Raw genomic sequence first — 21,134 nt, 5'->3', positions numbered from 1 at the left:
TTGCCACTCATCTCCACACTCATCACAAACAAATCATTGGAAACCTTCAGCGGACAGCGAGTATCCCCTTCACCCGCCAGTTCTTCTCCAGTTTCCCAATCCTGCTTTGGTTTGGTGAACAGAACGCAGGAGAGGGGGGACAAAGAGTTTGCCGCAAATCTGCCTTTTACTCACCGACGCAAACCACTGGGAAACAAATGCAAGCCAGCAGAGGAGTTAAGGGGAAGTATTTCGTTTCCAGAGCTGCTTCTGTTTACTGTCACAATGACAAATCTGTTCCACTCTCTACTCCACCGTCGCTCTCCTCTGTTGATCTGAAGGAGGTGGGGAGACCTTATAACCATTTAAGTCTTGACTTGTATTAAACGATTTGCACAACACTTAAGCTGCAGAGTCATATGTCACTTTGCATGTCTTTGTATCCAATCATTTATTTAGAAAACCCTGATGGAAAGGGGAATCATATTCCACGTTTTTATTACAGGTTTCGACAGAGTATACTGAATTCTTCAAGTTGCTGTTTTTGCAGAATACTAATATCTACATTTTGTGCCAATGTGCCTGGATCCTGCCCTCACTTCCTCCTCTATTCTTGCCTCTGAGCCTCTCTTTGTTTCGTGCATTCACAGTGCCCGTTGGCCTCCCCTTGTCCAACTCGAAACGCCGTTCTCAGCGAAAGCCTCGTCCACTCCCACTTCAATGAGTTTCCAATCCACACAAAGCTGACTCCTCCTCCTGGCGCCTCCAGTTCCACGTCCATTTCATTGGACCCGCTTCCTTGTGTTCTCTCAGTGGACTGCTCATCGCCCAGCTAGGCTCCTCGCTCAGGGAGGCGCGGCGGCACCGTGGTTAGCGCTGTTACCTCGCAGTGCCAGGGACCGGGGTTCCATTCCTTGCTTGCCTCATTGTCAGCGTGGAATCAGCACATCCTCCTTGCGTCTGCAGAGTTCTCCTCCGGTTGCTCAGGAGTGCAGAGGAGGTTTACTAGGCTGATGCCGGAGTTGAGGGGGTTGAGCTATGAGGAGAGGCTGAATAAACTAGGCTTGTACTCGTTAAGAGTTTAGAAGAATGAGGGGAGATTTCATTGAGACGTATAAGATGATGAATGGGATGGATAGGGTAGAGGTGGAGAGACTCTTCCTGCTCAGAAAGGACAGTAGGACTAGGGGGCACAGCCTCAAGATAAAGGGGGGGCGGTTTAGAACGGAGTTGAGGAGGAACTTCGTCACTCAAAGGGTGGTGAATCTCTGGAATTCTCTGCCCGTTGAAGTGGTGGAGGCTGCCTCGCTAAATATTTTTAAGACGCGGGTTGATGGGTTTTTGATAAGCGAGGGGATTAAGGGTTATGGGGAGAGGGCGGGAATGTGGAACTGAGACACGACAGATCAGCCATGATCTTATTGAATGGCGGGGCAGGCTCGAAGGGCTAGATGGCCTACTCCTGCTCCTATTTCTTATGTTCTTATGTTCTTATGAACCTGACCTTGTCCATTGAGCCACACTGGCAGCTGATTGCAGCCATGTGGCAAACCTCTATTTCCGGAAACTAGTGAAGAAACATTATGGACTTCTCACAATCTCCATGTGAAACCTTACTAACTGTCCTGGTTTGAGGCAATTCACACCTCTTTAACCTGTGCTTAACCCTCTCTCCACTTGTATTGTCTGCGCCTGTAAAAGTTCGGTTACCTGTTACGACTCGCATTTCAACCATTATCTTGCGTTTGAGTCTGTGTCCCCAACTCTCCACTCGCCTGATGAAGGAGCAGCGTTACGAAGGCTCCTGCTGCCAAATCAACCTGTTGGACTTTACCCTCCTGTTGTGAGATGTCTTATAAAGAGAATCAAAGATGGCGGCGGACGGGGTGGCCGATGAAGTGTGTGGGGAGATGGGCACAGTCTCAGGATAAGGGTTCTGAGGACTGAGGTGTTCCATCATTGAAGATTTTTAAGGCTGGAATAGACCGAATTTTGACCTCTAGTGAAGAGTAGAAGGAAGCATATGATAGGTCGAGGCACCGAAAAATTTGACAAAGCCCTTGAGGAGGAGAGTGAAAGTAGGAAGGAACTTAAAAGTGGAACTCGGAAAGCTAAAAGCGGCCATGAAATATCCTTACCAAACATTGTCAAGGTGAATCCCAAGACTTTTTATGCATGTGTTAGGTGCAAGAGCACAGTAAGAGAATGAGTAGTCCCACTCAAGGGCAACGGATGGGAGCTATACATGGAACCACAGGAAGGGGGTGAAATCCTTAAGAAGTGCTTTTTATGGTATTCACCAAGGAGAAGGATATGACGGGTGTTGACGTCGGTGATAGGTGTGTGAACGCTCTTGAGAATGTCAATATATCAAAAGTTGCATGGAGGTAGACAAGTCCCCGAGGCCAGATGGAATCGATCCCAGATTATTGCAGGAGGCAAGAGGAGACAAAGCCTTAGCAGATATCCTCGCATCCTCTTTCACCACAGTTGAGGTCCCAGAGAGCTGGAGAATAGCCAAAGTTGTTCTTTTGTTTAAGAAAGGAACCAAATTATAAGCCTGCAAGCCTGACATTAGTGATGCGGAAGCTTTTGGAAAAAGTACTCAGGGACAAGGTATGTGCATATTTGGTGGAAAATGGGCCAGTTAGTGACAGACAGCATGGTTTTGTAAGGGGAAGGTCGTGTCTCGCCAACTTTATTATGTTATTTGAAGATGTAATGGAGAAAATTGATGAGGGAAAGGCTGTGGATATAGTTTATATGGACTTTGGTAAGGCATTTGACAAGGTCCCCTATGTCAGCCTGGTACAAAATCTAAAACCACATGGGATTCGGTGTGAGCTGGCTAGTAGGATACAGATCTGACTCAGTTGTATCTCTTTAATGTGTGCTTTATCCTCTCTCCACTCACATTGTCTGGACGATTACCTGTTAAGGCTTGCATTCCAACTATTATCTTGCTATTGAGTCTGTGTCTATATCTGCCCTGTTTGTGAAACCCAACTCTCCACTCACCTACTGAAGGGGCAACACTTCGAAAGGTCGTGCTACCAAATAAACCGGTTGGACTTTAACCTGGTGTCATGAGACTTCTTACCCTGTTGTAAGAGACAGAGAGGACGGGTTTTTTTCAGAATGGAGATCTGTAGCTAGTGGTGATCCACAGGGATCAGTGCTGGAATCTCTTATCTTTGTAGGATTTATAAATGGTAAATATGATTAGTAAATTTGTGGATGACATGAATATTGTGGAGTTGCTGATAGTGCCAAGGATTGTCAGAGGGCACAACAGAATATAGGTGGATTGGAGATTTGGGCACAGAAATGACAGAACATAAGAAATAGGAGCAGGAGTAGGCCATCTAGCCCTTTGAGCCTGCCCCGCCATTCAATAAGATCATGGCTGCTCTGAAGTGGATCAGTCCACTTTCCCGCTTTCTCCCCATAACCCTTAATTCCCTTGCCTACCAGAAACCTATCTACCCGTGACTTCAATATATTCAGCGAGGTAGCCTCCACCACTTCAATGGACAGGGAATTCCAGAGGCTCACGACCCTTTGAGTGAAGAAGTTCCTCCTCAACTCTGTTCTAAACTGCCCCCCCCGGCTTATTTTGAGGCTGTGCCCTCTAGTCCTGCTATCCTTTCTAAGCGGGAAGCATCTCTCTACCTCTACTCTATCTCGCCCCTTCATTATCTTGTAAGTCTCTATAAGATCCCCCCTCAGCCTTCTAAACCCCAACAAGTACAGGCCCAGTCTATTCAATCTCTCTTCATAAGCTAACCCCCTCATCTCTGGTATCAGCCTGGTGAACCTTCTCTGTACTCCTTCCAAGGCCAATATAACCTTTCGCAAATAAGGGGACCAAAATGGCGCACAGTATTCCAGTTGGACAGACAGATGGAATTTAATCCGGACAAATATACTGTGATGCATTTGGAGGATTATATTTAGCTATCAAAAATAATGGCAAAACCATTAGGAATACGAAGTGCAGAGGGATCTGGACGTGCAGGTTCACAGCTCCCTATAAGTGACAACACAGGTGAGGAACAAGACATATGGCATTCTTACCTTCATCTGCTGGGGCACTGAGTACAGGAGTTTGGAAATCATGTTGCAGCAATGTAAAACTTTGGTTAGACCGCATTTGGAGTATTACACGCAGCTCTGGACGCCACATTATCTGAAGGACCAGGAAGCTTTGGAGAGAGGGTGAAGAAGGTTCCCCAGGATGTTGATTGGTTTTGAGGATGTTGGCTATGAGGAAAATGAACTAGGATTGTCTTCACTGAAGGGACAGAGACTGCGGGGAGATCAGATAGACGGCTACAACATGATGAGAGGCACAGATAGGGTGGGTAGTCTATCTCCAAGGTTGGAAGTGTCAATTAAAAGGGGACATAGGTTCAAGGTTAGCGGAGGAAAGTTTAAGGGAGATGTACTGCGTATGTTGTTCACACTGGGAGTAGTGGGTGCCTGGAGCAGTAGTAACATTTAGGAGGCATGTGGATGGGTACAGGAATAGGGAGGAAATCGAGGGATATTGACCGTGAAAGGGCAAATGTGAACATAAGAAATAGGAGCAGGAGTAGGCCATCTAGCCCTTCGAGCCTGCCCCGCCATTCAATAAGATCATGGCTGATCTGAAGTGGATCAGTTCCACTTTCCCGCCTTCTCCCCATAACCCTTAATTCCCCCGTCTGCCAAAAACCTATCTACCCGTGATTTAAATATATTTAGCGAGGCAGCCTCCGCCACTTCAACGGGCAGAGAATTCCAGAGATTCACCACCCTTTGAGTGAAGAAGTTCCTCCTCAACTCCGTTCTAAACTGCCCCCCCCTTATCTTGAGGCTGTGCCCCCTAGTCCTGCTATCCTTTCTAAGCGGGAAGAATCTCTCTACCTCTACCCTATCCATCCCCTTCATTACCTTATACGTCTCTATAAGATCCCCCCTCATCCTTCTAAACTCCAACGAGTACAGACCCAGTCTATTTAGTGCTTTTACAATCAGGGCTTTGTGATAGGCTTGGAAGGGCGAAGGGCCTGTTTCTGTGCTGTAACTTTCTTTGCTCTTTGTACTGCAAAATGGTTTGCTAGCTCCCCTTCAGGAGATGTTCGTGAATCACTTACATTGGAAATTTCTGCAGGTTGCCTGGTTTGACCAGGAGGACCTGACCCAAAGATGACAGTTGAGCGGCAAAACGGCCCCAAATCAGAAGAATGGGTGATGCATTGTGGTAGTGCGGCGGAGTGCGATACGTGACGGCATTGCGTGAGCTCAGGAACGCGGAGCGGAACTGCAGTTGGACAAGCCCAAACTCCCTGTTCGAGGAATTTCAAATAGCCTGGGATTAAACCACTAAGAAAGACTATTTCAACAGAGTAGATTAACTCAGGATAGCAATCACGTACTGCCTTGCAAATATATTTTACAGAGGCACTGCCTGCATAGAAACAGAACTCCAAACGCTTCAACTCCCAAGGACCGAGTTCAATCACTGACTGCAGTTCTAACCACTACAACATGATTTGCTCTCACGCTCCTTCTCCAGACCATGTGTGTGTTGTAGGGGTGGTTTTCAGAGGCTAAATATCTTCCCCTGTCATAAAGTTTAAACATGTATTTCTGAAAGGTTTAACACAGCTTGGCTAAAGGCACAGAGTTCCAAAGCATCATGGGGAATAGTCCAATAGAGCGAGCCACATTCTTGATAACAATACACCAATAGGAGCATATGGTATCAACTCTAGACGGAGTTTATGAATAGAAATTCATAAGCCAATGGGTAAAGGTAGCAAATTCAGATTACCCTAATGAATAAGCAAAGCCTTCATCCAGATACTGTGCTCAGTTCTGGTCACCTCACTACAGCAAGGACGTGGAAGCTATTGAGAGGGCGCAGAGGAGATTTACAAGGATGTTGCCTGGATTGGGAGGCATGCCTTATGAAGATAGGTTGAGGGAGCTCGGGCTCTTCTCCCTGGAGAGACGAAGGTTGAGAGGCAACCTGATACAGGTTTATAAAATGTTGAGAGGAATAGATAGGGTGGACTCTCGGAGACTATTTCCCAGGGCTGAAATGGTCACTGTGAGAGGACACAGGTTTAAGGTGCAGGGAAGCAAGTACAGAGGAGATGTTAGGGGTAGGTTTTTCACTTAGAGGGTGGTGAGTGAGTGGAATCGGCTGCCGTCAGTGGTGGTAGGGGCGAACTCGCTGGGGTCTTTTAAGAGACTTCTGGATGAGTACATGGGATTTAATGGGATTGGGAGTTACAGATAGTTCTATGGCTTGGTAGGTATGGATATGATCGGCACAACTTGTGGGCCGAAGGGCCTGTTTTTGCTGTAGTGCTCTATGTTCTAAAACTGAGCATGGAACCAGTGGCAGGAGTCCATGAAAAAGTCAGGCAGGAACCGTGAGAACATACTGTTCCCATGCCATCAGAGAATATCTGTAAGTGGTGAAGGTATATGACATTTACTGATAATTATTGAGCTGTTCTAATGATGATTGGTTCATTTCCAACTGGGATAAGCAAGGCGGAGGTAAGATGTCTCTTGAAAGATGTATAACTGAGTTGCCACTGTGACGTAACTTCAGAGAAGTGTTGGACTATCCTACTCTTTTTCTCCCAGCGTACGTTGATCCATAAAGAACATATTTCACCGGATACTGTGGTTGCAAGCCTTTGTATTAGCTAAAGTTGTGCTTAATATTTAGCCTCGAAAAACACCCCTACACACACGTTCTGGAGGAGGGGCGAGAGCATGAATCTCCTTACAATGGTTAGAAGGGGACAACCTGCGGGGAGTAGTTGAGCCCAACGGTTGAAGTCTTTAGAGGTTCCTCCTTTCAAACAAGTTCCTTCTGAATACATGACTCAATTACTTTCTCCTGCCAGTAATTGAAGAGATTTCTAAATTCTTAAACACACATAATACTGACGCATCAATGAAAGAGGAATACACCCCATCCAGGATCAAAAAACATGAAGAGGGCCGGTTAACCTCAAAAACCATTTAAACCGGAACTCAAGGAGACCATTCAGCCCTCTGTGTTACAATCACCACAGAGACCAATAAGGTGAATAGATGGATTCTCCAAAACGATGGACAAATAATGATCAGATTTCACATTTTGTGAAGTTTAATGCACCAGTCAAACTCCAAAAGCCAACATACAGTGAATCACACTCTAAAATCAACATACAATGAAGTAGACCTAAATAGAACAGTCAGTAAAACTAGGGTGTACAATTGGAGTAACTGATACAATCCCTCCACCATATATATAGTTGCAAAGATCAAAGCTGCTCTTCCTCCAGGTCAAGTTACGATTCTTTATTCATGCAGGGTAGGGTCAGGAGTTCTATCCAATCGCATCTTGATCACCCAGAGATAGTCACAGTGTGTCACCAATAGGCAGCCCTATACAGGACTAGACAAAGTTTCCTAGAGTCATCTCTTCTGGTCTCCATCACTCGCTGTGCCATGACTGACCATTTCACTCTCCTTTCATCCACAGTTTCACAATCCCCATTCTGTTCTCTTCAGATTGGAAATCCCAATACACCCACAAGTCAATTTCATTGCCTGTCTAAACTGTTCTTCGCCGACACAACTCTCATTGCTACTTCACCAGGAGATTGGAGATCCTGTAACTGTTCTGCAACAGCAGGACCAACTGGAAACCATCACCCGCCTCTCTCTGGACAACCCTGCCCTCTTCCTTTTCCACAGCACTCTGGGGGGCACATGTGGCTGGCTCAAAATTGACGTCACATCCAGGAAATCTAATTAGCAACTCCTTCCCCAGAACTTTCTTTCACTTTGGATTTAAAGGCTCTTAGCAAACACCAAACTCTGAGCTTTTTGCAAAGTGCAATTACTATCACGGCAGGAGGCTATTCAGCCCCACAAGCCCTTGCCACGGGGACAGAATGAGACCATTCAGCCCCTTGGGCCTGTTACACAGGAATAGGAGGACCTGCTTACAGACAAAAGATCTTGCCACAGGTTTGGGCACAAAGTGATTGGCCAGTAACATGCCAGAGCAGATTAACCTGAAAAGAGATATGAAGAAAGCAAGTGTTTATTCATCATGCAACCTTTATCTCACTCATTGATACAACTGATTGATTTCTTTGCAAGCGATTGTCGATCACGCAATCTGATCATTGACGCTATTGGCACTGAACGATTTGGTTGCTGTTAGTAATCAGCCACACTTGTCCCAGGTCTGTTGTCACGTGCTTGAATTCATGTCCCTGGATGTTGATGTGGGTCCACTCCGTCCCAGTGGGAATTTCGGGAGTGATCCCATCTCTGGAAAATAAAGACTCAGACTGAACAACGTTGTTTCGATATTCTCCCGGCCAGGCTCCCATCTGTTAACTCCACAGCTTGAGAAAACTATACTGTCCCCACATCTGAGCTCCCACACTGACCCATCACCTCACCCTATCTCTGTGCTCACTGACCCCACTTCCCCAGTCTGCCAATGCCCGGTGTTTACAGTTCTGATATATATATATAATTACATCCCTCCAAGTCCTCCCCACTAGCCCATCACCTCTCTCCTCCAACCCTCCAAGATTTCTGCACTCCTCCAATTCCAGCCTCATGAACATTCTCACCCTCCAATAATCTGCTATTGGTGGAGATGCCATCAGCCTGGACCCTAAGTGCTGGAACTCCCACCTTAAACATCTCCTGACCTAGTTTGTGATCACCTGCATTCATATTCTCTGCTGCTGTTCAGTGTCACATCTCACCCTCTAACACCCCTTTTGAGACTGTGGGATGTGTCATAAATGTTTAGTTAGAGCAGCCTGGAACTGTACCTGCGATAGAGTTTCCCGGCTGAGGTTACACCATACACACTGCCATCTGTCCCGACCTCAATCATTGAGAGACTTCCAAGGATGAGTCGCCATGCTGACCCAACACAATTAGTTGGGGTCACCTTAGTTCGGAAGAAGATGCTACCAGTTGAATTCACACCCCAGCACCCGTGCGGCCCACAGGAGTAGTATTTGAGTTTCCCTTCCAAATGGTTGTACTGTGGGCTGTTGTAAGTGGCAGCGGAAATCGTTGCCCTTTGTTGGACACACAAGATACAATCGTTCATGCCAACACCACTCACAATGCCATCTCCGCCAGCATCGATCTGTTTGAGCAGACCTGTGGGGAAAGAGAAGGAATCGGCGTTCAGATCAGAAACCAGAGCCGTTCTCCTTGGAGATTTGAAGGTTTGGGGCTGGAGGAGGTTCCAGTGATAAGGAGGGAGGGCGGGGGGGTGAGGTGATGATGAAGGGAGCTCTCATTCAGGAGGTTCTCTGATGGAGGGAGTGAGGGGCTTCAGACAACCCAAGAGGAAATGAAATTCTATTCCGCTCAGATTGGACCCAACTCCAGAAACCATCTTGTATCGATGTTCCTCTCCCCTAGCAATGTACACTCCAAAACAAAAAGAACATTTGTTGAGAAATCTCAACGTGGAAACAGTTATTAAACGAGAATAAAAGTTTCCGGAGCCTGAATTTTACACCCGTCAGGTTCACTCACTCAACCGGCCCTGAGTCAGGAGTGAGACGTGTTTCTGCCTGTGATGGGCTATGGACCGGGATTTTACACTTGCTGGGAAAGGTGTCAGGAGGGTGGGAGTGGAGAGAAGGGAGGCTGTGAGCTGGTGCTTCTAGTGTGTCCCCTCAGAGGGGGGGACAGCCGATACGGAGCTGCCTCAGGGAGCGGGGGACCTGGACACTAACCAATTAAACATAGAACATAGAACATTACAGAGCAGAACAGGCCCTTCGGCCCACGATATTGCGCCGACCAGTTAAAAAACAATGACCCACTAACCTAAACCAATCCCTTTTTGTCCATAAACCTATCCACGGATCTCTTAAACGCCCCCAAACTAGGCGCATTTACAACTGCAGCAGGCAGGGCATTCCAGTCCCTCACCACCCTCTGGGTAAAGAACCTACCCCTGACATCCGTCCTATAACTACCCCCCCTTAATTTAAAGCCATGCCCCCTCGTGCTAGCTTTCTCCATCCAAGGAAAAAGGCTATCACTATCCACCCTATCTAAACCTCTAATCATCTTATATGTTTCAATAAGGTCCCCTCTTAGCCGCCTTCTTTCCAGCGAAAACAACCCCAAATCCCTCAGTCTCTCCTCATAGGACCTCCCCTCCATACCAGGCAACATCCTGGTAAACCTCCTCTGCACCCTCTCCAAAACCTCCACATCCTTCCTATAATGTGGGGACCAGAACTGCACACAATACTCCAAGTGCGGCCGCACCAGAGTTGTGTACAGTTGCAACATGACGCTGCGACTCCTAAATTCAATCCCCCTACCAATAAACGCCAAGACACCGTATGCCTTCTTAACCCTATCCACTTGATTCCCAATCTTCAGGGATCCATGTACACATACACCTAGATCCCTCTGCTCATCCACACTATTCAAAGTCCTCCCGTTAGCCCTATACTCAACACATCTGTTATTCCTACCAAAGTGAATTACCTCACACTTCTCCGCATTAAACTCCATCCGCCACCTCGCGGCCCAGCTCTGCAACCTGTCCAAGTCTTCCTGCAAACTATGACATCCTTCCTCACAATCTACCACACCTCCGGCTTTGGTGTCATCAGCAAATTTACTAATCCACCCAACTATACCCTCATCCAGATCATTAATAAAAATTACAAACAGCAGTGGCCCCAAAACAGATCCCTGAGGCACACCACTCGTAACCGAACTCTATGACGAATATTTACCATCAACCACCACCCTCTGTCTCCTATCTGCTAGGATGGATCCTAATTAGGTTGGAGAAACTCCGCAAAGGGTGTCCTGCAATCTGATCCAAATCCCAGTCCCCAGACACTCTTCCCAGTTTTATTCTAGCCCTGGAATGTCACCTTGCCCTGGATGGAGGATGCAGCTGAAATGTAGAGGTGGTATGGACAATCGCCCGAGCACCAGGCAATTCTGCTCCAATTTTAACCTTTCACTGGATCTCAGCCTTTGGGGTCATGGAACAGAATCATAGAATCCCTACAGTGCAGGAGGGGGCTATTTGGCCCATCGAGTCTGCACCGACCACAATCCCACCCAAGTCCTAACCCCGTATCCCCACATATTTACCCTGTGTATACCACTGACACTGGGGTTAGTTTAGCATGGCCAATCTACCTAACCCGCACACCTTTGGACTGAGTCAGAGTCCCTCACCAGCCATCAATACCCAGGATCCACCCAGCATTCTGTACACAGCGTAATTCTTATCGACTCCCCAGACCCCAGCTGGGCCCACAGTCACGTGGGAAAGGGTCCCGCTGATGATGTCCCACTGCCCTCCATTTCTGGTGTAAACCATTCCCTCTTCATTCACTCCGAACACTTGTCCATTGCCGGCATCGATCTGCTTCAGGTTTCCGTCTATCTGGCGGCAGACCAGGTCTGGAAGAGAAAAGTATGTCGGTCATATTCAGTTTAGGATTGCAAAGCATCTGCTGTACAGACAACGTCCATTCAGCCCATCAGCTCCATGATGGTCTTTAGGTTCCTCAGAACTCTCCAATTACAAACCACGCAAAAAAAGACGACAATGAAACTGTATAAAGAGTAACAGCTAAACCTTGTTCCAACCAAACAAATCCCATAAATCATTCCTTTGCCACAGATTTCGTGCAGAAAACACGAATGCTGATGTGATGTTGGAACTTAGTCCTTTGATTGGATGCTGCAGCCCTCTTCATGCATACACTGTCAAGATTGAGGTCAGAACAGCATGGGGCCAAAACACATGGGAGGGAGAGGAAGGGTCTAAGTCGGCCAACCATCAACGTTTTCACTCCAGAAAACCTTGCTTACAGCTCACCAGCAGAATGTCCAGTACCAGGGAGGGAGAGAGAAACACTGCTTTTCAGTCTGATGTCAACCCCCTTCTGAACCAAAACTGAAAGTAAGTCCTCGAATTCTGTTGGGGGAGGATCCGCCTGCCTTTGGCTTGTCCCCCTCTCAACGCAGGGTCATAAAAGATCCCAGAGAGTATCAGAGGCCGAGAGCAAATATAAACAAAATCCTGCTTAAATCAGTGAAGCAGAAACAAAAGGGTGTCTAGCAGCCAGCCCGGCAGCAATGAAACCAAAAGGCCTGTTCACATCTGCAGAGAACATGATTTAAAAAATAATAATTCCTTAAAGGCACACTCACGTCACATCCTCCCAACTTTTCTTCATCTTACCCCAATTAATATACCTTTCTATTCCATTACCCATCTTGTGTTCCTCCAGTTTCCCCTCTCTAACCTAATCTAAGCACTCACCTCGGCCCTTCCCGCTGGGAGTGAGTTCCACATGTTCACCACTCTCTGGGAAAAGAGGTTTCTCTTGAATTCCCCATTGGATTCCTCGATGGCTCTCACATCTGATCCCAGCCAGGAACGCCAGTCATGAAGACTGCCAACTTACACATCAGTTGACCATACGGTGTTGGAGCAGAAGTAGGCCATTTGGCCCATCGAATCTGCTCAGCCATTCAATGATATCATGGCCGATTTGATGCAATAATCCTCGAATTCACTTTCCGGCCTTATCCCCATCACCCTCGATTCCCATAGTAGTTAAAAATCTGTCTATTCAGCCTTGATCATACTCACCGACCTCTGCGCTGAAGGATTCCACAGGATCACAACTCTCTGAGGGACCAAGTTCCTCCTCATCTTTGCCCTCTGTGGATGGAGAAAAACAGCTACAACAATCATTGAACAACAATAATGGTAATAGTAACTTTAAGTGGCTATTCTGTCTGAGAGCTAAGCATGCTGGGATTTTTGGTCAAATGTCAATTAAAACCAGATGTAGGTCGTAATGAGGCTCTGGGATAGGAGTAGTCATCTTAGGCTTTCCAGATCATAGAGCCCTACAGCGCAGAAAGAGGCCCTTCGGCCCATCGAGTCTGCACCGAACATAATCCCACCCAGGCCCTACCCCCATATCCCTCTAACCTACGCATCCCTGGATACCAAGGGGTAATTTTAGCAGGGCCAATCAACCTAACCCACACATCTTTGGACTGTGGGAGGAAACCGGAGTACCCAGAGGAAACCCGCGCAGACACGAGGAGAATGTGCAAACTCCACACAGACAGTGACCCGAGCCGGGAATCGAACCCAGGTCCCTGGAGATGTGAAGCAGCAGTGCTAACCACTGTGCTACCGTGCCACCCAACAGATAACTGAAGTTGTTCACATTTACCAAAGCAGCCTGTCTCTGATACACGCGGCTGCCATGAATGTGATATATCAATATGAACTCAGAGTTTTGGCTTTGTTCAACAGTAATTTCACTGGACCAGCTTCTGGTTACACAGTCGGCTGAATGACAGAGAAACCTCCGGAAGCGAGTGGGAGAACTGCGGACAAAGACACGTGCAGCCCTTTATTTGGCAGCCATCACACAACGCGACCATCGCAAGATGTGTACCCTGAAGGATGCTTCAGAGAAGGAGAAGCAGAAGATAGATTCTACATTGAGGATATTTCTTGGCGAAGGTATCACTAACCTCGGCAGTGGCTATTTTCAATTAAATAATTAAAGTTGACGTTCGGTTAGATTTAAAGTTCAGTAAAAAGTTAATGATTTGCAACTGTTTAAGTTTGAGTTGGTACTAGACGTGTTAAATGAGTAAATACTTGAATTACTGTCTTTGTCTCATTAAACTGGAATGCTTGGAAGGTGCTTAAATTAAAGCTGTGTAACATTTCAAAGGGTGACCCCCTTACTCTGAGATTATGGCCTCGAGTACTAAACTCTCTCACGGGGGGAAAGAACATAAGAACATAAGAAATAGGAGCAGGAGTAGGCCATCTAGCCCCTAGAGCCTGCCCCGCCATTCAATAAGATCATGGCTGATCTGATAGTGGTTCAGTTCCACTTACCCGCCTGCTCCCCATAACCCTTAATCCCCTTATTGATCAGAACTTAAACATATTCAACGAAGTAGCCTCCACCGCTTCAATGGGCAGAGAATTCCAGAGATTCACTACCCCCTGAGAGAAGAAGTTCCTCCTCAACTCTGTTCTAAACTGACTTCCCTTTATTTTGAGGCTGTGTCCTCTCGTTCTTGTTTCCTTTCTAATCTCTCTACCTCCACTATGTCTCGCCCCTTCATTATCTTATACGTCTCTATAAGATCTCCCCTCAGCCTTCTAAACTCCAACGAGGACAGGCCCGATCTACTCAATCTCTCCTCATAAGCTAACCCCCTCATCTTCGATATCAACCTGCTGAACCTTCTCTGCACTCCCTCCAAGGTCAATATATCCTTTCGCAAATAAGGGGACCAAAATTGCACACAGTACCTACCAGTTGCGGCCTCACCAGTACCTTACACATTTACAGCAAGACCTCCCTGCTTTTATATTCCATCCCCCTCGTGATAAAGGCCAACATGTTAGAAAAGCTGAAGCTGTCTAATAAGGGGAGGCAGGGCTGTAACAAGGGAAAGGCAGTGGACTTGACCTAGAAACAGAGAAACGTAGTCACTGTGTGCAAGAATGGGGAACTCGATCCTTTGAGCCTGCACAACCATTCTATATAATCTTGGCTAATCACTCCCACTTTCTCTCCATACCCACTGACCCCCTTTAACCACACGTCCAGCTCCCTCTTGAACGTAACAAACTGGCCCCCAAAAGCTTTCTGTGTTGGAGAATTCCACAGTTTCACTGAGCTGAGAAGTTATTCCTCATCTCTATCCTGAATGACTTCCAATGTAATAAAACTGGACGCTGGAATCTGAAACCCAAAGGGAAAAGGCTGGAAAATCTCAGCAGGTCTGGCAGCAGCTATAAGGAGAGAAAGGAACAGACCTTTCGAGTCCAGATGACCCTCCGTCAAAGCTTTGTCAGGCAGCGATGCGCATATCCCGTGAAACACTTCAGTGAAAACTCATCTGCTCCTGAAGCTTCATCCAAGCATTTTCCACATCCGGATTCGATTGTGTGATCTTGCTGAATGACGGGGGGGTGACTCATTATCAAATTCTTACTCGTGTTTCCAAATCCCTGCGTGCCCTCACCTCTTCCCCATCTCCATGAACCCCGACACTCCGACATGACTTTGATCTCTCTGCCCCCTCGGGTTCCACTCTGTGAATTGTACACGTTGGCCTCAGCCTTCCTTTCGAGTAGAAATTGAACCGTCCAGCCGTGCTGCTGAAGTTCACACTGATCGTATCCGGGATTATTCCCCCAGAGGGAATTCTGCGCTCGGGAAAGCTCGGTTCCTACAGACTGACGTCAATGGGTTTGAGTGAGAATCTGGTAGCAGGGAGAGCAGACACTCAGAGATTGAACCATCGCTAACTAAACAGTGTTAGGCGTGGCTCAGTGTTCGTGCTCTTACCTCTACCCAGATTTGAGCGGTTCAAATGTCACTTCAGGACTTGTCAAGAATAGTTGTACAATATTTAATTGTTCCTGTGGTGAGCTGACATTCAAGATGTTATTACACAATCGCTTTATTACAATTCTTGGAATGTACTATCACTAATTTTATTTTTTGTTGTTCAGTATTTGTCTTAACGTGTTGAAATTCTTTATTTTTTGGTTATTAAGTTCATTATATTTCAAAGAGCACAGGTTATACATAAGTACATATGTACTTACTGTAAGTATATCCGTAAGTATATAGGTTTACGTAAGTATTTAGGTTCTTCACTCAAAGGGTGGTGAATCTCTGGAATTCTCTGCCCATTGAAATGGTAGAGGCTGCCTCGTTGAATATATTTAAGTCACGGGTAGATAGGTTTTTGGTAGACAAGGGGAATTAAGGGTTATGGGGAGAAAGCAGGAAAGTGGAACTGATCCAATTCAGGTCAGCCATGATCTTATTGAATGGCAGGGCAGGCTCGAAGGGCTAGTTGGCCTACTCCTGCTCCTATTTCTTATGTTCTTATTTTAAGAACTTTGTCTGCCTTAACTCTAAGAACATAAAAAGTTAAAATTCTGATTTTAGATTAGTTCAAAGTATCAATGTGGCGATTCAGGTTAGCATCTCTGTCTTGCTGTCAAGGTACATCGCTGTTAATGTATCATGGGAACACCACCCCTTGGAACTCCTCCTTCAAGTCACTCAGCATCCGGACTTGGAAATATATCGGCTGTTGTTGCACTGTCAGTGGGTCAAAATCTTGGAGCACCCTCCCTAACAGCGCTGTGGATGCACCTACACCTCGCGATCAGCAGTGGTCCAAGAAGCCAACTCACCTTCTCGAGGGGAACTCACAATGCGGAATTAATGTTATCCCAGCCAGCAACACCCATATCCCATGAATTGAAATTTGTTATTTTTTTTTCTGGTATGTGTTCCTGCAGGATATCACAGAACATATACTTCTACATGTTGCCTATAACTGAATACATTTACATGTTGTTTTGCAGAACATGTAGAAACTTATGTACAAGTTGTTTTGTCGGTAAAGATACCTCTGAGGCTAATTGTGAGTCAAAGTACAGCAGTTTATTCAAAAGCTTTTGGGAGGTACAGCTGGCACCTAACCGCAGTTCCCCAGGCATCTCTCCGAGCACAAGTTAAGAGCATATATTTATAACCCCCGGTCATGTACGCATCTCCTTATTCTCAGCAGGTTGTCCTCCGTCACGGGAACATAGCTGCCTCGACATTTCTTCATGGTTATCTCAAGGCCGCAACTGATGTGTGTGATTAGCCCTTAGCTAACATACAGGCCAACAAGGCAAGTTAAATTTAACGGGCCGGTGTAACAATCTATGCTCATAAGTTGTATAACATCTGTGTATGTATAATATGTTAGTACATGACACATAGGCAGTATATAATGAATATATATATAAAATATATTTAGGACATGCAGGCTTGACTATATTAGGCATAAGTCCACGAAATTAAAGACTCAACGTAACTACAAGCTGGGTCAACTATATTTCTAAGCCGGCTTATCATAAAACTTGTGTACAATAGCAAGAGCAGCTGCCATCTCCCTGTCTGGGTCACCTGAAACTTGTATATAACAGCAAGGGCACTGAGCAGTCTGGGCACACGGAAACAAAGTTACATTTATCTGAAATATATGAAATATATGCATCTAGACTATAAACAGGTTTCATCTAGACTACTGGATATCTTTTTCTCATTCTCTCAAATATTACAAAGTTCATTAACTCATTCCTTGGAATTTTAACTGCTCTGACCTATTTTGTAAACTACACAATCGATTGACCCAGAAATTTCACCGATGAATTAACTTGCGGAGTAACCTGGAGCACCCAAATCCTCATAGAGTCGCACGCAGTCTCTCACACCCTCAAACGCATCCCTAATATCTCACACAGAACTGGAATTCCACTCCTGGGGATGAGAGTTTTCCCGGAATAAAGGGGCCCGGGATTTTCTTCCTGGGGATGAGCAGGGTGTGAGGGGTTTGGAGGGGGCAGTGGGAAGGCTGGGTTAGGAATCAGATCTCAAGGTGGGTGCGGGGTAGGCTGGACGGTAGATCCGTCTCTGTGGCCCTGCTGCTGACCCCGCTGCTCGGGAAGAGATAGTATCAGCATTGCGGGCACCTCAATGAGGTCATCTGTTCTATGTTCTCAGGAAAACAATATGGTTCACCCAATCACTGTCCATAGCTAAAATTTTCCAACCCTTGTAAATCTCCTCTCCGCTCTTTCCAGAGTGGAGATGTTCTTCCTGTAAGTGTGATGACAAAGCTCCAGTTGTGGCACAGCTGTTGTTTTACACAGATCCATCATTACATTGCTGTTTTTCTAGATTTGTTCGGTGGGTGCGGGCACAGACGGTTGGGCCAGCACTTATTACCCTGCCCCTAATTGCCCTTGAACGCAATGGTTTACTGGGCCATTTCAGAGGGCATTGCTGTGAGTCTGGAATCACATGAAGGCAGACCAGATGGCACATTGCCTTCTCTAAGTGGCATTGGTGAACCCGATGAGTTTCGACAATAATCGGCAAAGGTCTCGTGAGAATTTAGATTTTTTCAATTCAAGTTTCACCACCTGCCATCATTCCGCTGCTGGTTATTTCATGAGTGAATTTTCATCTCTGGTAGTCTGATACGATAATAACCTCTTCCCCAATGACAATAAAACAAAGGAGATAGTCATTGACTTTAGGAAGCGCAGTCGGGGACATGCCCCGTCTCAACCATCAACAAGAATGTAGTGGAAATGGTCCAGAGTTTCACTCTACTCAGTGCCCAGATCTCCAACAGCATGTCCTGGTCCCTCCATACTGACACTATAGTTAAGAAAGCCCACTAGCGCCTCTCCTTTCTCAGGAGGCTAAGGAAATTTGGCATGTCCGCTACACTCTCACCAACTTTCAGAGATGTACCATAGAAAGCATTCTTTCTGTTGGTACGACTGCTGCTCTGTCCAAGACCACAAAAACTACAAAGGATCGTGAATGATGCCCAGTATATCACGCAACCAGCCCCCTGTCCATTAACCCTGTCTACTTTTCCCACTGCGTTGGAAAAGAAGCCAGTAAAATCAAAGATATCATGTACCATGGATAAATTCTCATCCGCCTCTTTCCGTTGGAAAATAAATACAAATGTCTGGGGACACGGACCAACCAACACAAGAATAGCTTCTCCCCAGCTGCCACCAAGCTTTTCAATGGACCTACCTCGTATTAAGTTGATCATTCACTTCACCTTAGCTATGAATATAACACTACAGTCTGCATTCTCTCCTTTCCATCTCAAGGTGCGAGATGTTTTGCCTGTATAGCACACAAGAAACAACACTATTCACTCTATTTTAAAAAAAAGTAGCAGTAACAAATGAAGTCAAATCAAATCAAACTGTGGTGGGATTCGATCCCATGTCCCCACAGCATTATTCCTGCGTCTCTGGGTTAGTGACAATGATACTACACCAAAGCCTCTCATCACGAATTCAATATCTCATCCAATAAAGAAAAGCTTCCTTAACCAACAAGTCCATCTGTACTGCCACCTTCATAGACCAGTGGACTTGCACTCAAAAGGATTTGTACTTACACAACGCCCCTTAATATTGAGCATTCTCTTGCTTTGTTCACCCTTCCCAGACGCATTATCCTTTTCCGGATTGCATTCCACTGGCCGCTTTCCACCTCACTCCACTCAAACAAACCATTGGGATCAGTCTGGAGACAAGCACTATCCTCTTCACTGCCAACACTTAGGCCAACTTCCCAGTCTTGCCGCATATGAGGTGAACAAAACACCGGATAGCGGGGATAGAGAGCTTGCTTCCTGTCTGCTATTCACTCACCAGTCTGAACCGCTTGGAAACAAATGCTTGCCAGCAGGGGAGTTAAGAGAAAGCTCCTCATTTCTATTACTGCTTCTAATTACTGTCACAACGACACATTTGTTGGACTTTGAACCCCACCTTTGCTCAGCCCACAGCTATTCTCTGTGGACCTGAAGGAGGCGGGGAGGTTTATATGACTTTACTCTTGACTGTATTTAATGATTTGTATAAAATTCTGAACTACAGAGGCTGTGGCAATCCTATTCCTCTTTGCATGTCTTTGTACCCAACGATTGCATCTAAAACTCTAAAGGTCCTCACTGCAGTGTTACTGGCATTAGTGCGCTTGAATAAATATATTTTTTTTAATTATGTTCTCACCAGTTTGTGTACAGTAGGGCTGTAGAGGCTTAGTCGTTAATGTTTAAGGCTAAAACAGAAAGTTTTTTTTGCCACAAGGACGTTTGTGTTAACACTGTAATGAAGGCGCTGTAAAAACCCCGAGTAGCAACACTCCCACGCCTATTCAGGTACACGGAGGGAGAATTTAGCATGGCCAGTGCTCCGAACCAGCAAGTCTTTGGGACTCTGAGAGGAGGAAACCCACGCAGACACGGGGAGAACGTGCAGGCCCCACGTAGACGGTGACCCAAGCCAGGAATCGATACCCGGGGCCCCTAGCCTTGTGAGGCAGCAGTGCTAACAACTGTGCCACTGTTCTGACTGATCCTTAACCAGTCACGTACTCAGGAATTTGGGGATAAGGCCAGCAGGTGAAATTGAGGATTGCTATCAGTTCAGTCTTGATCTCATGAAGAAAGATAGAAAGAAAGTGAGTGTTTAGAACATAAGAACATAAGAAATAGGAGCAGGAGTAGGCCATCTAGCCCTTCGAGCCTGCCCCGCCATTCAACAAGATCATGGCTGATCTGAATTGATATTCAGCATGAAACCTTTATCCCACTCATTGACATAACTGATTTCTTCCCATGTGATAGTTGATCATGTGAGCTAATCATTGAATCTTTTGGCACTGAACAGTTTGATTTCTTCTGGTAACCAGCCACAGATATCCCAAGGCCTGTTGTCACGTGCTTGAATCCAAATCTCTCGTTGTTGCCCCCATGGCATTTTTGGGACTCTAGAAAATAAACTCAGATTGAACAAGGTTGTTTCAATACCCTCCTGGCCAGGCTCCCATTCAGCTTGTAAAATCGCTGCTGCCTCCACATCTGAACTCCCACACAACCATCACCTCACCCCACCTCTGTGCTCGCTGACCCCCCTTCCCCAGTCTGCCAATGCCCAGGGTTTAGATTTCTGACCCCTTTTTTGTTTAAAGAACCCATCCAAGTTCTACACATTGGCCCAACACCTTCCTTCTCCAACATGCCAAGATTTCTACACTTCTCCATCTCCAGCCTCTTAAACATCTCCAGTCTCAGTGTTTGACAAATTTATTGGATTTCTATGAGGATGTGACTAGTGCGGTAGACAGAGGGGAACCGGTGGATGTGGTGTTCCTAGATTTTCAAAAGGCGTTTGATAAGGTGCCTCATAAAAGGTTGCTACAGAAGGTTAGGATGCACGGAGTTGGGGGTAAGGCGTTAGCATAGATAGAGGATTGGTTGTCTAATAGGAAGCAGAGAGTTGGTATCAATAGGTGCTATTCTGGTTAGCGGTTGGTGACGAGTGGAGTGCCGCAGGGATCGGTGCTGGGGCCTCAGCTATTTACCATTTATATAGATGATCTGGAGGAGGGGGCTGAGTGTAGGGTGACGAAATTTGCTGATGACACGAAGATGAGTGGTAAAGCAAATTG

At 46.1% G+C, this 21,134-nt stretch overlaps 1 protein-coding gene across 1 annotated transcript; it reads right to left on the bottom strand.

Moving 5' to 3' along the window:
* Positions 1-7,117: 7,117 nt before the first annotated feature.
* LOC145337595 (uncharacterized) lies at positions 7,118-19,461 on the bottom strand. Its single transcript, XM_080182388.1, has 5 exons — positions 19,331-19,461; positions 12,668-12,739; positions 11,231-11,466; positions 8,832-9,307; positions 7,118-8,313 (listed from the first exon to the last, which is right to left on the bottom strand). The coding sequence occupies exons 1-5, from the start codon at positions 19,389-19,391 to the stop codon at positions 8,172-8,174; spliced, it is 987 nt and encodes a 328-aa protein (XP_080038514.1). The 5' UTR covers positions 19,392-19,461; the 3' UTR covers positions 7,118-8,171.
* Between the last annotated feature and the right edge of the window lie 1,673 nt (positions 19,462-21,134).

This window comes from Carcharhinus amblyrhynchos, unplaced genomic scaffold (genome assembly GCF_965287045.1).
Source record: "Carcharhinus amblyrhynchos unplaced genomic scaffold, sCarAmb.v2.hapA scaffold_53, whole genome shotgun sequence".
Lineage (NCBI taxonomy): Eukaryota > Metazoa > Chordata > Chondrichthyes > Carcharhiniformes > Carcharhinidae > Carcharhinus > Carcharhinus amblyrhynchos.
Note: the sequence above shows the minus strand (reverse complement) of the source record. Positions and strands in the feature narration are given on the sequence as shown.